We start from the raw sequence: 18,310 nt of genomic DNA, 5'->3' as shown, positions 1-18,310 counted from the left end.
TATAGCTCCCTTTTAGACCTCAGTTTAGATCATCATTTAAACCCATGAGTAGCTCTTCTGAAGTCGGTGGGACTTTTAAGTGTATCTTCAAGTGCTGGACTAACTCAAGGTTGAGCTAGGAATATGTCTCTTATCATACCATAGCAATAGATCTGATTCTGAACACTACAGCGTGAGAGATGGAAGATGTGATGGTAAGATGAGCTGTTAGTAACTTTTTTGGAAAGAGTGAGCAACAGCTAGAATGGATATTGTGATACAAACTTGATGTGAGGTTTTTTTGTTTTCGGGATTTTTTTTTTCCACTGCTTTTCTGGAACAGTAGATACGTGTTGAGTATTGCTTTTCAGTTTCAACTGCTGTGTTATTCTTGAACTAGTGAAGACAGTATATGTGCATTTTTATAGTTAAGAAAACTTCCTTGATTTAAATGAAAAATAATTTCAGTACTTTTTATTTATTTATTGTAAATTATGAGATAAAAAATTTAGTGTTCACATCAAACTGAAAAAAAAATTCAAAATAAAAAAATGGAACATGGGAAAATCCAAAAAAGATTTTTTTTTCTTACTTTGTGTAAAGAGTATTTATAGAATTATTGAAGACCCATTATCACCCTTCTGGTTCTTGTTATCAGAGTGACTTTGGATAGTTTTTTTTTTTTTTTCTGTTTGTGCACATTGTATGTCTCACCAAATTAGCAAGGTACATCATATATTTTGTATTGTTTGCACTGTGAATATAAATAAGAAGTATTTTTCAAACACTATTATTGCCAAATTATTAGTTCACTTAATGACTATTAACTCTTGGTTATTTTTTAAATAAGCTCATTTTTGGTGTGGATTTAGTTAGGAATGGTATCAGTCTTGTTAGTGTAGTATTTATGAAGTGTTCCTTTTTCTTTTAGACACCCTTTCACCAGCATCCAGTCCTTCATCCATTAATTTTGCCACAGCTCCAGGTAGCATAGATGAATCACCCAGTGGAGCATTAAACATTGAATGTAGAATTTGTGGGGATAAAGCCTCAGGCTACCATTATGGAGTACATGCTTGTGAAGGTTGTAAGGTACAGTGGTAATTTTCTTTTTAAGAGCCTAAGTTATGTTGCTTTGTTTACAGGGATATATGAAGATAAACATTTGTTTCATAAATGTTTAATTAATAGAATTCTAATAATTAAAATTATTTAAATAATGAACATATCTGTGAAATAATTGAGAAATGATTTGTTCGGGTACCATAATTTAATACCAGACCTTCATCAAGCAGAGGCAGTTCACAATGATAATTTTAATGCTGCTTTTCTGAAAACAGCTAGTTAAACACTAAAACAACTTAAAACACTAAACTGTGACCAAAACCCAAAGCCTACTTGCTCCACTAGTGTTTTATTTGTGTTGGAAGTATAGCTGTGAGAAGCATGCGAGTTTGCTACATTTCCATTAAAACAGCAACAAATCCTGAATTTCTCATCTCCACCACATTCTGCCTGAATCATTTAGTATTCTACCTCTTGTAGTTTTGGAGCGAATGCATATCTCTGGGGCAAATCAATGTTATCAATAATATATATGACAATATATGATATAACCCAGGAATTATAAGATTCTTTTCTTTTTCCTTCTAAAGCTTTAATTTTACATTTTTTCCCCCTAAATTATAATGTAAGATGAGTGAAACAATTTTATATGTTTATATTTTTCTCTCATGCTCACCATTAAGCCTCCTGGGTCATAAGATGACAATTCAAATACAAATCTTACAGAATAATGCTAGAATCAAATACAGGAATTTGTACTAGCCTTTGAAGAGACGAAGAGCCAGTTCAAAATCAGATGTAGTCATAAAGCCCCACAGTCTAAATGATATCCAATATTATGTCCTTATGTCCCATGAAGCAAGATGTTACAATGTCTTTAATTTTGATAACCCTATCACGATTTTGTAGTATGACACTAGTGTTACGTTGCAGTATCAAGACACCACGGTAAGATTTGTTGAGTTACAGGCTTTTTTGTAATGCTCGTTTTTGTGACCTTGGCTTTTTCTATACACTCTGCTGTGTTATCATCCTGCACACAGTTGCTGGATGGGGAAAAGATGTGTTAAATCTGTGTGTTTATGTGACTTACACATATGAAAGACGAAGGTTGTGTCTGACAGAGGGGGCTGAGAGAATGCATGCAAAAGCAAGACATGACTGCTTTGCTTAATCCTTAAGAGTAATGTTGCAGGTACTCTGGGCTCTTGGCTGTCTTTCCCAAGGAAGAGGGCTGAGAGCTACTCCCTCTTTCCCTGTTTCCCATTCTATACATGCCTTCATATACACAACTTCACTGTGTGGAGTAAAAGATTTTTACTTTTGGGCAGGTTATGCTTAGTATATTGTTTTGCTAGTGACAACAATAAGCAATAAAAGGAGAAAAAAAACTACCTGTATGATTAAAGTTTAGTAGTCAACATTCTTTAACATTACATATTGTTTTCTTGAACTTCTTATAGGGTTTTTTTAGGAGAACAATTCGATTAAAACTCATCTATGATAAATGTGATCGCAACTGCAAAATTCAGAAAAAAAATCGTAATAAGTGCCAATACTGTCGTTTTCAAAAGTGCCTTTCAGTTGGAATGTCACATAACGGTAGGTAAGAGCGCCCTTAATAATTTGTGTGTTCCTACCCAGGGTCTGCTTCTGAAAGCAGGCGCTTGGATGGTTTTATGCTTACTGATATGAGTTGAACATCAAGTTATTACAGCATAGAGTGGAGGTGAACCAATTTCACTAATGGCTAGTTAATACAATTGATGCACAGCTGTCAAATGTACTTTTATGAACCCTATACAATTGTGTCGATTGTCTGTTTGTCCATATGAATGTTCATTAGTTGTTTTCTCAAGTCAGAACTTTGGCACCATTGGTCCCACTGAAACAAATTCCGGGAGTAGGAGGAAAATGAGCTCATTGTGGGAGGGAATAACAGGCCTGAAATCTGTAGGAAACCAGACTTCATTATTTTGCAGGTTGCAGTGTAACAGCAGATGGTTTAGGGAGTATGGGGGAGGGGAAGGTCTGTGCTGACTGTGGAACAGGAATCTGGTAGGTTGCTTGTTAAATGAAACAGTAATAATTTAGAGCATTTAGATAACCAACTTTAAAATTATGTTATTGTTTGTGTTAACGATTTAGCATGGGGCTGGTAAGCTTGGGGCTTACAGGCCCATTTCAGCCAATGTTTAAAGATGGACTGAGATTATGCCCCACTGGGAGAAGTTTTATATTCTTGGTTGGTGATAACCTTCCTGAAGCAGCAGACTTGGAAGAGTCTGCCAGCCAACAGAGTAACGTCTCTGGGGCAGGAGTTTAGTAGAGAGCTATGCTGGTTGGCAGGGCCTGGTGTTCAGCTGAAGTCATTTCAGCCTACTAAAAAGGTGTGGGTACCTGTGCTCCAGCTGAAGTGGGGAGCAAACATCTAGGAGGTGATAGCAGAAGGAGAAGACCACTAACTTGTGGGCAGAACTTCTGAGGAAAAGACTAGAAGTAAATTTACAGCCACGACCTTAAAATTAGAAGTTTCAGTTTAGGATAGATGTTCTTCCACTTTTCCAGTAGATCCATGGCCTGATTCAGGGCAGGCCTGCCATGTTAGGACTTCCATTGCATTCCAAAACTGCATTTCAGATCACTCCTAGAGTGACCTCCTTATGTCGTGAGAAAAATTCCTTGGGTCTGTGAAGCACTAATTGTATACATGGTCTGAATTGCTTAATCAAAGCACTGAGGGGCTGTCGTTGCACTGATTAGTTACTGAAACAAGGCAAGAGTAACTAGCTATATTGACTATCTCCAAACCTTGCACACCCTCAGAGGATAAGGCTCCTTGTAAAAGGAGTTGCTTTAGTTTTAAGATGAAACTGGAGAAGGATATGGAAGTACATATTTCATGGCTAAAAGGCAAGACCACTCGCCCAAGAAACGGGAGACCTCCACACGTAGTGGGGTTTCAAACTTGCATCTCCTTCCTTTCAAGAGAATCTCCTAACTGCTATATTGGATAATCAAAACCTATTCTCATCCCCACCAGTCTCTCTCTACAGAGAAAGAATTGTAAAATTCTGAGTCTAGGAGGAGGATTTTTTGGCTATAGCCTAGGGATTTGAACATAAATTTGGGGTCTGTTTTGCTGTCACTAGGCAGTACAGCTATGTTGAACTGAACAACCAGCATGTACAGAACTGAATGCCCCAGCAAGTTCAGAATTGGGAATGGAGTTGGGGCCCACCTCTGCGCAGTGTTCCCTACCAAATAGCTCCCAAGGCAGATCTGCAGCCGGCATGTATGTTCTTTCAGTCAAGCTCCTGACATGACTTCACTCAGTTGCCATTTTTTAGAATTCTAATGGGTGACTCTGAGTTTCATGTTGGGAGTTGTAGATGCAGCACATAATAAGGAGAGGAAAAAATACAACTACTTGTGCTGTGTAGAGGGGAGAAGACATGTATTCTAGATTGATACCAATACCAGTTTGTGTTTTGAAACATTTTGATTACCTTCAGTTTAGCATACTGACTTGATAATTAGTCACTGACTCTGTTGGAAAGAATGAGATTATTTAATTCATGAATTTATCATAATAAATATTCTACTTCATCTTTGTAGATAGTCTTATTGCTCTAATCAGCAATGGAAAAAGGCATACGTTTTTGTCTAACTTATGTTTGTTTTACAATTATGTCTTTCCCATCAGCAATACGTTTTGGACGAATGCCAAGGTCTGAGAAGGCAAAGTTAAAAGCAGAAATTTTAACAGGTGAAAATTATGTAGAAGATTCAGAAATGGCAGATCTTAAATCACTTGCCAAAAGGATTCATGATGCCTACCTGAAAAACTTCAATATGAACAAGGTTAAAGCCAGAGTCATCCTTGCTGGGAAGACTAATAACAATCCAGTAAGTAGTTTTGCTGTAACTTTACTTTAAAGTTGGCCTGTACATAAGGAAATGTAATAAGTTGTTAAACTCTTGCGCTAATCTTTTAGATGATAAATAGCATGTTAATACAGACATAAAATATGCAAAAAAACAGAATCAGAATAGGAAGCTTTGGGAAGACCAGGTGACTAAACTGATGGTTATGATTAAATGGAAGCTCGTCGCCTTAAATCATAATAAAGATGGAAGCAAAAGAAAATTAGTTCTTAATCAAAAAACAGAATGTGATATCTGAATGTGAATACCTCTTGGTATTGGGGGATGATTAAAAATTAATTTCCTGTTATGATGAAAGTAAAAAAAAAAAAAATCTTTTGGAGGGGGAATTTTTATAATACTCTTCTGCAACAAATATCAGGATAAATATTGCTGTCTTTTAGGGCATACAGGAGCGCTTTGTATGACTCTTGTTTTAACCACAGTAATACTAATGGTAGGAGTGGAAAGAGAATTCAAAGTTTGTAATTCTTCGTTTAGAGTTCTGACCACTTCCTCACCCTGGTCTTAACTATATGGTTACTTTGAAAGGGAGAAGCAAACAACTTTATGAAGACATATAAGTTGTAGAGTTTATTTTTCTTACAGGATAATTTAGTAAGCTCTTATTCTAAATATTGAATGTCCTCTTTGAATTTTTACTTGAGGTACTCGGATCATTACTGATTAATAAGTAGTTGTGTAATATTTACTCGTGAGTTGTACAACATCTTTGAAATTTAACTCTGAACCAAACAGTTTTGACAATCTGGCATAAACTTCCTATAAATGTTTGAATATGGTAAGAAAATCATCATTAGACACTGAGGAGTTCGGGCTGGCTAGTGTTATCAACTGCTTTTTGTTCTGTAGCACATGAGAAGGTATAACCAATGTAAGGACTGACTTGTTTCATTTTTATGTATAATTTTTTTAATTTCTGTTGTGATTTATGTTAATAAATAGAAGATAAAATCAGTGGTAAAATAAGAAATGTAACTTCCGTAAAAAGCATGTGAGGAGGGGGAGATTTTACATTTACCAGAATAAAAACCATGTGTTACTATGGGATGTTATCAAAATTGTAAGCGAGATGTCTTCTAAATAGTGGAATTTGATGTATTATAGGTCCAGTCTAGCCAAGCATACGGATTTCTGCCTTAAAAGAGAAACATGAATAATTCCAGTCTTTTTCACTGGATTGATGAGATACTTAAAATTTAAGTACAGGTTTAAACTTTTGGAGTGGTACAAGCTGACATAAACCTACAGTACCTACGATGCTTTAACACCTTACCAAGTAGTTACCTGCATACAATTCTTTTCAAGCTTGTTATTACATGACAATCATAAGTTACAATATCTGTTGGGATTCTGCAATGCAGAGATTCTGGATCATTAGGTCGTAATTTTTGTGTTTGCATTTATGCCAGGATAAGACTGATTTTCTGGCTCTCAGATTAGAGTCATCTGGTTGGCCAGAGAATAGTGGTTTGCGTATGTGTTGATGAATTTGCAAGTAAAAAGAAATAAAGGATCAGAACTAGCATATTGTAAACAGGCTATTTTTCCTGATGATGAGGTGGCATTTTTAAATTTGGCTCCTAAATCCTTGGCAATACCTGTTTTCCACGTAGTGAAATGATAATAAATTCTAAAAGGATTTAAAAGATAGACTACATCTTTTAAAGAGTTTAGAAATTTCATATTGGTATTGTTTTACCACTTTCTTCTCACATCCACCTGCACATAGAAAGATCTGTTCCTTATAACTCTTAAGGATTGATATGAGATGGAATGTATAGTCATCATAAGCATATAAAAAGTGGACAATATCCACTGTTGTTCACTGACCTGTAAGAAAAATTGCATGTATTAACATTTTCTAAGTAAAATAAGTGAATTCTATGAGAGTTTCTAACAGAACACCAAAAGTTCTTTGGGATGTTTAATCTGAGACAAGTAAAACAACACAGGAAAGGTGCTTTGCTTAGCATTTACGGAAGTAGTTTTATGTTCAAGGTCAATTGCCGTGACTTTGATTGGCTGGAAAGAGTTAGTTTTTCTTGTTTTTCCTTCAAGGAAAGTCCTTCTTTTTGAGCACTGCTCTTAAGGTATACTAGTCAAAATATAATACATTAAAATATTTTTGAGTTCTGGTTCCTCTCCTTAGGAAAGTGGGATGAATTTTAAAATGATGTTTTAAGAGACCAGCCCATCAATTTGTAATGCACATACCTTTTTTAAATAAAGGGTATTTTATTTATGGAAAGATTGTGATCAAGACTGAAATTTTGCTTTGCCTGACATTCTAGTGTAATTCTGGGTTTAGTGGTGATCTTGCACTAACTGTAGCTAGAAAGATGAGCTGAGTTTTTGTGGAAGAGCAGCTGAAACATAATTTATGATAATTTGATAATAAAGTACAAGAATAATACAGGAGTCACACTCTTGTGTAAATATTCTGTCCTATATTTAAATGACTGCCTGTATTTAAATGTCGTATGTTTACAGGAAGATATTTCAGTAAAGCATCATGATAGGCATCAAGTACAGTTAGTTCAGGAATTGATAGGAAAGTAGGTAGAATAATGTGGGCTTCTGGAGAAGGTAATACAAGTCTTTTGAGAACCTTCTGGGACTTAATCTGAGATGGATATATACCTGATAAACCTTGTGCTGCTGGATCTTCACTGCAGCTACTGACTAGTTAAAACAACTACGTTAAAGTTAATGTCACGTATATTTACATTTTACTATTTGCACTGTCATTTGCAGAGCAGAGTCTCTTAGATACTGCAGTTTGTAGTTCTGTAATACCTGGTTACTCATGATGCAGAAATATGAACTAATTCAAGGGGTTTGTTTTTTTTTTGCTCTGTAGCCATTCGTTATACATGATATGGATACCTTGTGTATGGCAGAGAAGACACTGGTGGCAAAACTGGTAGCCAATGGAATTCAGAATAAGGAAGCAGAAGTTCGAATCTTCCATTGCTGCCAGTGCACCTCTGTAGAGACTGTCACAGAACTTACTGAATTTGCCAAATCTATCCCTGGCTTCTCCAATCTTGATTTGAATGATCAAGTGACACTGTTAAAATATGGAGTTTATGAAGCCATATTTGCCATGTTAGCTTCTGTAATGAACAAAGATGGGATGCTGGTAGCCTATGGAAACGGTTTTATAACCCGGGAGTTCCTGAAAAGCCTGAGAAAGCCATTCTGTGATATAATGGAGCCAAAATTCAATTTTGCAATGAAATTCAATGCACTGGAATTGGATGATAGTGATATATCCCTTTTTGTGGCTGCTATCATTTGCTGTGGAGGTAAGCAATACATATTTGTTCTTTAGGTAGTAATTTTTAAGATTTTCTTCACCTGTATTAATAATTCTAATGGAAAAGTTTATTTATGTCTTACAGTTGATGAAATTCCAAAGATTTAATTCTACCTCTAACAATGTCAATTCCCTTTTAGCATGTTTCATAGAAGATACAGTGGCATTGCTGTGGCTCTGATCCTGTATTTTGCTTTGCAGAATTGTATGGATGAGTGGAGTTACTGTTTAGCCTCACTCAGAGAGGGGCCTGGGTGCTCCATGTTTTTAAAAGCAGGATGTGAAGAGTGTTGGTGTTTTTTGTTTTTTTGTTTGTTTTGGAGGTTTAGGGCTGGGTAGGAAACAGTATTTGTATCTGTGACATGGGCAGAAAAATACTTTATAATGAGATTGTTATTGTGATTAAATAGGCCTTTTCAACTCTACTTTTAGAGGCAGATGCAGATTATAGTGTTGCTGATCTTTGACACTTGCTGACTGGATCACAAGTTCTGCACAAATGCGCTGCTCTGTTGATGCAGTTCCTGTGTTAGGATTATGATCTTAATATCACAGACTATTTTCAAATATTAGCTTCCTCTTTCAAATCAGCTTATGGTGCTTTTAAAAATCATTTCATAATACCTAAGAACGTGTTTGTGTATTTGTTTGTTTTTTAATGCCTGTTGTTTGCACTCTTTCTGAGTGAAGGAACACAAATGTAATCCTTTTTTTTTCCTCCAGAAAGTAAGGACATTCATATTTAAGGTGAAATCCAGAACTCTTTGAAAGCATTTTGAAAGGGGAAATAAGGGATCAAGCCAGTTCCAACAGCTATGACTGCCTGCCTTTTTTGTGTCCTGCCAAACACACAGGGCAACGTTTCACTGGCCTCTGGTTGCATCTTCAGCAATTACAAGAAGAGAGATATAATCTGTAGGCTTTCAAATTCAATGCACTAGTTTAGATAGCAAGCTCCCTTCATATTTTGAATTACTTTTGCATGTTATATTGAATTTGAATTTTTCAGAGGCCAGTAGAGTTACTTACAGGCAAAATGGTATTTTTCCCTATCCTCCTCCTTCAAAATACCTTAAGTTTTCAAGAAACAACTTTAGCATGTGCTCCCATACGCCTTACAGAGAAGTTTGATCCAGAGAGTCAAGGTGCAACAGGATCATAAGTAGCTGAAAATAGGATCATATCCTGGAAAGTGTGAAACATCCTTAATAGTGTTAAGGGTGTTAGCTTCTCTAAGTCCTGTCAATAACTTGTGTCATGGGAATGTATATGGGAACCAAGGGTGAAATGGCTCTTTTTATGGATTCCAGTCTTGGAGAACTCCCTAGAAATAGCCAAATGCTTTTCCCCCCTGTCCTTACTGTTTGAATTCTGTTATCGTGACATACAGAATATAGAACTGGATTCCTAGGCTGTGTACTTCTACTGACTTTTTGTAGCAGAGAATGTACTAGTATCATGAACTCTCTCCTCAGATAACCATGGGCATTGAAAACACTTGGGCCAAAGGGACAAGACTACCTTTACTTAAAGAAGATTTACTTCAAGCCTGATCCAAAACCTATTGAAGTTGATGGGAATATTCTCGTTGTCTTCCATGTATAATGTAGTAACCTACAATAAAGAATAATTATAAAATTATGACATGTATTCTTCTGTTTGTTTTGAGAACAGATCGTCCTGGTCTTGTAAATGTAGGACACATTGAAAAAATGCAAGAGAGCATTGTGCATGTACTGAAACTTCACTTGCAAACCAACCATCCTGATGACATCTTCCTCTTCCCAAAACTTCTTCAAAAAATGGCTGACCTTCGACAACTTGTGACAGAGCATGCTCAACTTGTTCAGATAATTAAGAAGACTGAGTCTGATGCACATTTACACCCTTTACTACAGGAAATCTACAGGGATATGTATTAAGGATTTTTAATATTTTTTTTCCACAGTATTTAAAGACAACAGCAATATTAATAATAGATGGGAGCAAAATTACTTGCACAGTTATCTGCTGTTCACTCAGTCCGGAGCATGAAAAATCTAAAAGCTAGATAACTGAGTGTTAAAATTCTTCTGGTTTGGGTTCTTCTGTCCTCTTTTGAAAGAGTTCTGCAGAGAAATATCAATCTTAATGCTCATGAAGTTGCTCACAAGGGTTCATTTATTTGGAAATTTGAGGATTGGTAAGGAATACATATTTGTATAATAAATCAGGATGTTGATTAACAGAAATGAACAAAACTATTTCCTCTTGGCTAAGTCATTTTAGAATTAATATAACAAATTCAGCAAATTCTCTCCAGGTATATATATGCACAATCATGAAGATTATGCACTCTTGGCTAATGATAATTACTGAGAACTAACACTTTTTCTTAAGGCAGTCAGTCTATATGCATCGAATGGTTGGATATTACTGTACATGCACTTCTAAAAAAATTGAAAGACCTTTGACGTGCTGTTGCCTGAGTTCCGTGAAGCACAGCTTCATGTAGTTTTACATCAGTAAACTTCAGCATTAGCATGTTGAAAAGATGTTTCTTTTATGAAATGAAATAAAATCCAAAGAGCTATCTAAAATACAGCAGAGGTGCTCCATTCAGGTGTTTCTTGATGACTACATGAAACAAAGTGACAGAATCCTTCTTTTTTTTTTTTTTGCTTTGTTTTGTTTTGGTGTTTTTTTAAGTGTTTTAGGGAAATAAGAAAATGTCCCTGTGGATAAATATCATACTGTGTGTATTCTGGAGAACCTGCAATAGCTCAAGATGCAGTTTTGACTTAAAAATATCATTTTGAATTAGCAAGAGTTCTGGAGAGACTCCAAGAAATCTGACCCTAGCCCAGAGAAAATGAATTCCAACTTCATAGCATTCTAGTGCCTACAATGATAGCTTACTCTGAAGAAATCATTATATAAGAATAGCACCTTCTTTCTTGACAGGTATTTCTGCAGTGTAGAGTGATTCAAACTTTTTTATTTTTCTAATGAGTACACTATTTTGTATTGTTTTTTCAGTTATCCACTCAGATGGATATATTTTTTTCTGTTCTTTCTTATACCTTGTCCATAGCAATATTAACCACGTTATTTCATCAAATTTTGTACTTGTCCATACAGCCATAGTGGATAAGGTGACAGTATTACCAAGAGCAGAATTTGTAGATGTCAGTTGTGTAATATATGAAAGAGAGCACAGTTGAGAATAAATAAGTTAATTGGGTACCTGAGAGGAAACTGATGTGGAATGAGCCAAAATGGAACAGCTTGTCTTTCGCCATTTAACAGGATTCTTTATCAGAGATTCCTGCACTAAAAGTGAAAGCAAGGGCTACCCATTAGTTTAATTGTATATTTGTTCAAGACTCTGCCATTTCTTTTTCTCTTCATTTTTTAATCTGGTAATTTAATTTTGTTATTTCCTTATCTGCTTATTTGTTTCATAACACAAAGATCTCAGATGCCAATCTTAGCATTTTCACAATAGTTGTTAAACTTCCAGTGGCACAGGAGGACACTTTATGCTTGTTTTATTGTAGCAGGTTTCAGAATCTGAAACCTTCACTGAAAGAATTAAAAAAGACTGGTAAAGTGAGAACATCAAACTGTGTTTCTTATTTTAGTCACAACTTTTGTTTCTTACAGGCCCACTGGTATGGCTAGGCACTGGATAAATTACAGGCTTAAAAGCAATTTGATATTTATCCAGGTGATGGCCATTAGCCGAGGTTTTAGTTACTGCAATTGTGCAAAATATTAATGCATAGGCCTCAAATTTGGTGACTGTCTTGGGCAGGATAGAAAGAATAAATACATAGGAACAGAATTATCCCTCTTTCCCTGTCAGGTACCTTCCCTTCTCCCCAGTCAGCAACAGGGAGTAATGATGTTAGCTACGTTACAAGTACTTGTAACACTTCATCAAGAGAAGACTGCAGGTCTTAACAGGAAAAAGTAGAGAAGTGGGTTGTCCTTTGCATGTTATAACAGTACACAGTATGCCCTCAGAAATAACAAGAAGATTTTGTAATGATACTGCTTTATTCCTCAAGTCAGCTGTGTTTAACTATGGAACATTGGGCTTTAAGCATAAGACATTCAACGTTGATACACACTATTGCTTTCTCAAAAATTGTCAATGATGTTAGCCATTCTGTGATGACATATTGAGTACTTGGAGATGGTACATGTGGCATCAGTATGTAGGAAGAGTGCAGTGATCAAGCATGATCACTGCAGCTGAGGGCAGTGTAAATTCTAACTTTGGAGTCTCCAGTAGTTTTAAGTTTATTCTGAAAAAGTGAAAGCTGTAATTTTTTTCCGAAGCTCAGATGCATGCAAAAGGCAAATTTTAAAATTCTGCTCCATAATTTGGATGTACTAAAGCTTCTTGGAAAAATTAGACAAAATTAGTGTGGACAAAATGTATTATTTTCCCTGTTCTTGCTCTCTCAAGTGGCTAAAACACTGCACTGAAACTTTTCAAAAACATAAAATATTTAATAGCGAATATTTAAATTTGGCAAAGCTATACACAATTGAAAACAGCATTTTTCAGTGGAAAGCATAACTTTAAGCAGCTGCTTGTTGCAGATTCCTATTATAAACACTAGGAAAGTGCATAATTTGCGTTTTTCCTGTTCCAGACCCATTTTGTTTCATTATTTGAAAATTGGCTAACATTTTTTGAATAGTTCTTCAGACACTGGAATTTGATTTCTGTTTTAAATTAAATCACAGCCCTTTAAATGTATGGAAAAACACACGTTTGAATTACAGAGATGAGAACAAGATGTTAGCATAGCCTAAAATTCTGGATAGATACCACTATCCATGCTATTGCACTGTGCCCATCTTCATAGTATCTTCAAGGAATGACACAGGACAGACACTTCTCGAATGTTAATGTGTGAAAGACGTTCTTAATTTCAACATTACACTTTTAACAAAGTACATTAGCTACCTCAGTAGATGACTGCAGTAGACATTTGCCAATGAGGTTTCAAAATGACTCAGTTTGTGCTAGTTCTTTGGAAGTTTGGAGTCTGACAAGTTTAGGATGTGTTACTGAGGAACCTTCAGCATCTCCACCTTGCACAGATCATAAACTATTTTAAAATATCAATTTTGGGGCTGGGGGTGATCAGATTTTAGGAGATTTTTTTACAGATTTACTGGCTTGTTATGTATAGTTTTGCTCTGATTCTTATTTACACTTATTTATTTTTATTATCAATAGAACCGAAGAACCTTGGTTAGGGATTGCAAGCCCACAAACAGCTTAAGATACAGCAGAGGATAGAGAAAAATCCTAGGAAACAGTGGTACAACTTAATAGTTTTCAGTGAACCTATAGCCTATTCATTATTGAGGAGTTTATTTGATTTGTTGGGATACCCTAGGCATCTTGACAAAAGGTTGGGGGGGAGGGGGAAGGAAGGGTTTGTATAATGTATTAGGGAAATCTGGTGTACATTTGCATCTCTTTCTTTAATATTTTGTTTAAAGGTGTACTGTCTTCAGTGTAACAGCACACAACTGCCATTAAAAAAAAATCAGTTACATTGTACCTCTTAAATTAAAGAAGCCCACTTTTATTTTAGACACAAAATGACAGACCATGGTTAGTAATATTTTCCATTTATACAAATTGAACTTTTCTTGGTATTTAAAGAAATCTTCTTTTTCATTTAATTTTCATTTCCATGTGCCTTTGTGCTTTAGTTCTAGCCAGCTGCTAGAAAGCTGACATACTGCCAAAGAGCATATTTTTGTATTATTTCTGGCCTGCACAGATTTAGGAAATACCAGCAGTTGCACTAAGTCTGTTCTCATGAGAGAGCTAGCAGAAGTTTGCACATCAAAGAGCTTAAAATAAGAAACTAAACATTTGTTTGTTTATTCAAACTGCTAAAACTTTGGAGATTTACTCATTGCAGAGCTGGGTACATACTATTAAATCTGAATTTCCTCCTCCTTTCTAATGGAAGGCCTGGACAATTTACACACCATCTTAAACTAAGCAATTGGAGAAGATTACTCTGTAGCTGCCTTTACTGTCTCTGAAGAGGAACAATTTCAGCTCCTTCTCACCTTAAAAGCATCCATGTTATTTAGTTTAAAATCTGTAACTACATTTAACAAAGGCATTTGCAGCTGCTGTGGTATTACCTAAGCATAAGATCTTATAAATAATGGTCCTTCACTGAAAACCCTAATCCCTTCAAAAGTGTTGAAATGTAAGGTATAGTATGGTAATCAGTGCTTGCTTGTATCTCAAGTACTTTCCTGATAACAGCTGCATATATTTTTTTTAATCTATGTTTAATCAGCTTTATCATCCTTCTTTTACTAGACATTTAAATTATATGTGGGTTTGATCTGAGATTATTGATATTCTGTACTGTGGGATTTTTTTTAATGTAATACCATTTCTTCATGTTTCAATTTGTAAAATACAAGAATATAATTGCAAGGTATAAACTTTCACTAAATTATATTACAAAGGTGCTTTAAGAAAAATATGTAAATTATTTAATTTAAATACTTACGTTTCATACTTTATCTTGTGAACCCTTTTGTATAGTGAGGAAAGATTTACTCTTATGGGTAAGGATGATGGGCCTGAAGTTGAAGACAAACTACTATTTATTCCTCTATGGTCTTTATTACTGTATCATTTGTGAAGAAGTGTCACAAATTCTGCAGCTAATTAGTATTTGGTATTGACAATTGTAACCAAATTTTAAAATACATTTTCACCTAAAACATAGACTTCTTTTTATTTCATTTTAATAAAAGTAAGTCTAGGTTAGAAAGAGCTGTAATTCTAAAATATTTAGAGTTAATATTATTAAGGTTTTAGCTCAAGTTCACCAATATGAAAGATAGATTACAGAACAAAGTTCATCTTTGCTTTACGGCAGAGTACTTCATTTTACTTAAAAGTCTGAAAAGAAAGCTAAAGAAGAGCTAGCTTCTGTTAGTATTTCATATGCAGTTATTTTCTGAGAAACTGATTTATGGCTTACTAGAAATAAAAAAGTGTTTACATAATTATTTCCTGCTACTTGCAGTGAGGTCGATCGATAGTTTTTGTAGATATATTCTAAAATATGTAATTCGGCAGTGCAAAACAAAATATAACTTTTAAGTTCCTTTTTTTTTTCCTATAGGAGTTTTCCTTTTATGATTTTTAAGTATAGATGAATTCAGAATCTGTCCATAGGGATTCTCTGTCCTGTGATTCAGGTGTGACTATCTGTGCATACAACACCCTTGCTAATGAATCCTGATACAGGAGCAAAGTGAATTACCTTTTTAAGGTATAACTTGTATTTTGCTGTATTCATAACATAGCATCTAGTACAAGCACGGCATATTACAAATGTTCCAGCAATGATTTATATTTATTGCAATTGATTTGTAATAGATGAAATTGTACTTTCCAAAATTGCTACAGCTCAAAAATATTGCTTGATCAGTTGTCATCATACAGATACACTGCATTGGTAAAGTATATCAGTTTTCTATTAAGATCATTTTATCAAATTTATAAAAGCTATACTGGACTTTCTTATGGTAACCTACAGATCTTCTTTTCTGAATTTCATAGGCAACAGTGAAAAAATTGTAAAAGGTGCCATCAGATACGTCACTTTGTACTGTAAATATGTGATATAAATTCATTGTAACGAAAGCCATCCCAGGGCAAGGGTGTTTGCTCTTTTGTTTTCCCTAATGTGCTTACTTGGTGGATTTTTTTTTTTTTTTTAAAAAAGGTTTTCCAGTTTCTAAGGCTGTTTTGTCTTGAACTCCTTAACCTTTATTGCATTACTCTATCTTGTCAGATTCCACTGCAGGGAAATATGTTTCAGCACAGAATTCCTACTGCAAGGACCTAAATTTCAGATGAGCTGCTGTTGCCCAGAGGGACAGGCTACATGCACAAAAGAGATTATTAAACTGATTGTAGGTTGGGCCTTAAAGGGCTGCAAGATCCGGCATAAGGTACTTAAAGTCACTTTAAGTATTTTGATGTATTTTCTCAGGTTGGATATGAATGTACAGAAATCCCTATTGTGGAAAAAATGCCAGCCTTATGATCAATGCAAAAAGTTACATGGCATTCTTTACACTTGAAAGGAATACTGGTGGTAGGGGAAAATACTGACCAGCCAAAATATTGGCATCATGCAAAAAATACTGTGCTCTACTTCATAGTGTAGGAGTGCAGTATAAACATTCAAAATTTGTGATGTGCAACAGGAACTGTAAGAAGATTACAGTAGCAGAATTGCTGGATGATTCATATGCAAAAAACAATGCAGAGTGCAGTTCAAATCCAGACTTTATTACCTTTGGCTCATTCACATAGTATAGGTAAATTTTGCCACATGGTAGCTTAGGATTGCCTTCACAGAGACACAGTGCCTTTGCCCCTGTTAGCACTGCAGCAAACCTCAGAGCTGTTCGTGAGGCTGTGTGCGTATTCAGGCATGTATCTACCCGTGCTCACCAGCAGCTCCATTCAGCAGACTGTTACCGAGCAGATTGCTGTTGTTCATCTGCTCGTGTCACATCCTGTGGATAATGGGAGAAATCCCCTTCTGATGAAATCATTCATCCTGCTCCCCTGAGGAGATGAAGCCCATGGGGTGGGTAGGTATGTGAAGCCATGCCTCCATCTCTGTATCCACAAGTACTTTGCTCTGCTTTCAGAAGTGGGAAGAACATTTATGGTTTTAGTTATTTCTTTAGTAATAACAAAGCTAATCAAAGCTATAGTATTACTGATTTTAACAAGATCCTATTATTGTTTGACAGAGTCCATTTTATCAGCTTTTCAGATGGCCTACATTTCATGTTGTTCCTGCTGTTTTACAGCTTTTACAAACAATTGCTCTGAATTTTCTTTAGGAGTGTTATACAGCATTTTAATTACATCATGATGTTGAAACCCTTTATCATGTCTTAAATTGTCTGTTATCTGCTGTGACACAAAAAAAAAGCGCATTTTTGTTAGTGTTGCCAAACCCTAATCTATGGAGCTAGCAAGTGTTTAATTACATCAAAATATCAATATTAAAGAGAAGAAAACATCAGATCATTGTTTCCAGTGAATTTTTTTTATGATGTTTCTTGGGTGCCTTTTACTGTATTAAATAGCAAATTTGTGAGGAGCAGACATTTCTTACAGGGAGTAGTCAAACCTGATTCTCATGGAATGCTTGTTTTGCAGTAAAATACCACTAATTCAATCTATGTTCCCAAGTTTCTTTCAGTCAGAACAATACAAATGACATTTTCAAGAAAGAATGGAAGTCCTGGTCTCACAGGGATTTATAGGAAAGACAGTGTCTTGCACTTGTGAATGTAAAAATTATATATTGCTAAATACGATGGTGAATTCTCAAATGCTGCCAGTCTACTGATCTAGAATGAAAAAGAACTTGAACTTTTTTTTTTTTTTACATTCTGAATTTTCTTCCTCTCCTTTAAAAAATGAGGTAGAATTCACAGTGTTTGTATACAGACTGGTAGGAATCTCTGTGCTTAAAAAGAAGTCATCCTGTAAGACTGAATGTAAAGACAGTTGATTTCAAATATGTTTTTGCCTTAATAGTTAAAAAAAAATAAAGTATTTTTAAAAGCAAGTTTAATGAGTTGTACTGATCTTTTACTTCCAGGAAAATAATTCATGGTAATGTCTTGTGTTTTTACATACTTGTTACCCTCTGCTTGCTGCCTCTTGCACTTTATCCGAAGCAGCTGCCAAGTCTTAACTGAAGCCTTCTTTCAATGAATGTGCATGCATGAATAACATTTATGTCCATAAAGGTAGTTCTGTTCTAAACTCTTGGACAACCACTTACCTTCTCAACTGATAACCTGTCTAAATGTTTGCAGAATCAGAAGCCGGGGGGGGGGGGGGGAGGGGGCACACCAGGGAAATGGTGAGACCTGTCACTCCTTCTGTCACAGTACCAGGGCAAT

General features: G+C 35.4%; 2 protein-coding genes across 9 annotated transcripts in view; one reads left to right on the top strand and one right to left on the bottom strand.

The window, feature by feature from the left end:
- The window catches only part of PPARA (peroxisome proliferator activated receptor alpha), a 40,268-nt gene extending 22,292 nt beyond the window's left edge, over positions 1-17,976 (top strand). Inside the window, exons 5-9 of one of the 3 annotated variants that reach the window (XM_026090301.1) lie at positions 911-1,071; positions 2,508-2,646; positions 4,751-4,953; positions 7,856-8,303; positions 9,989-17,976. In XM_026090301.1, the coding sequence (XP_025946086.1) occupies positions 911-1,071; positions 2,508-2,646; positions 4,751-4,953; positions 7,856-8,303; positions 9,989-10,236 (1,199 nt within the window). In that variant the 3' untranslated portion in view covers positions 10,237-17,976. Of the gene's footprint in view, positions 1-910; positions 1,072-2,507; positions 2,651-4,750; positions 4,954-7,855; positions 8,304-9,988 lie in introns of those variants that run through there. The other 2 variants (XM_026090302.1, XM_026090303.1) reach the window with 2 other exon arrangements.
- The window catches only part of CDPF1 (cysteine rich DPF motif domain containing 1), a 24,591-nt gene continuing 21,985 nt past the window's right edge, over positions 15,705-18,310 (bottom strand). For 4 of the 6 annotated variants that reach the window (XM_026090309.1, XM_026090310.1, XM_026090306.1 and 1 more), the window contains one exon: positions 15,705-17,025. The gene's annotated coding sequence lies outside the window, so the exon portion shown is untranslated. Of the gene's footprint in view, positions 17,029-18,310 lie in introns of all 6 variants that reach the window. The other 2 variants (XM_026090305.1, XM_026090308.1) reach the window with 1 other exon arrangement.

This window comes from Apteryx rowi, unplaced genomic scaffold (genome assembly GCF_003343035.1).
Source record: "Apteryx rowi isolate R43461 unplaced genomic scaffold, aptRow1 scaffold_858, whole genome shotgun sequence".
Lineage (NCBI taxonomy): Eukaryota > Metazoa > Chordata > Aves > Apterygiformes > Apterygidae > Apteryx > Apteryx rowi.
The sequence above is the reverse complement of the archived record's forward strand: the minus strand, read 5'-3'. Positions and strand labels throughout refer to the sequence as shown.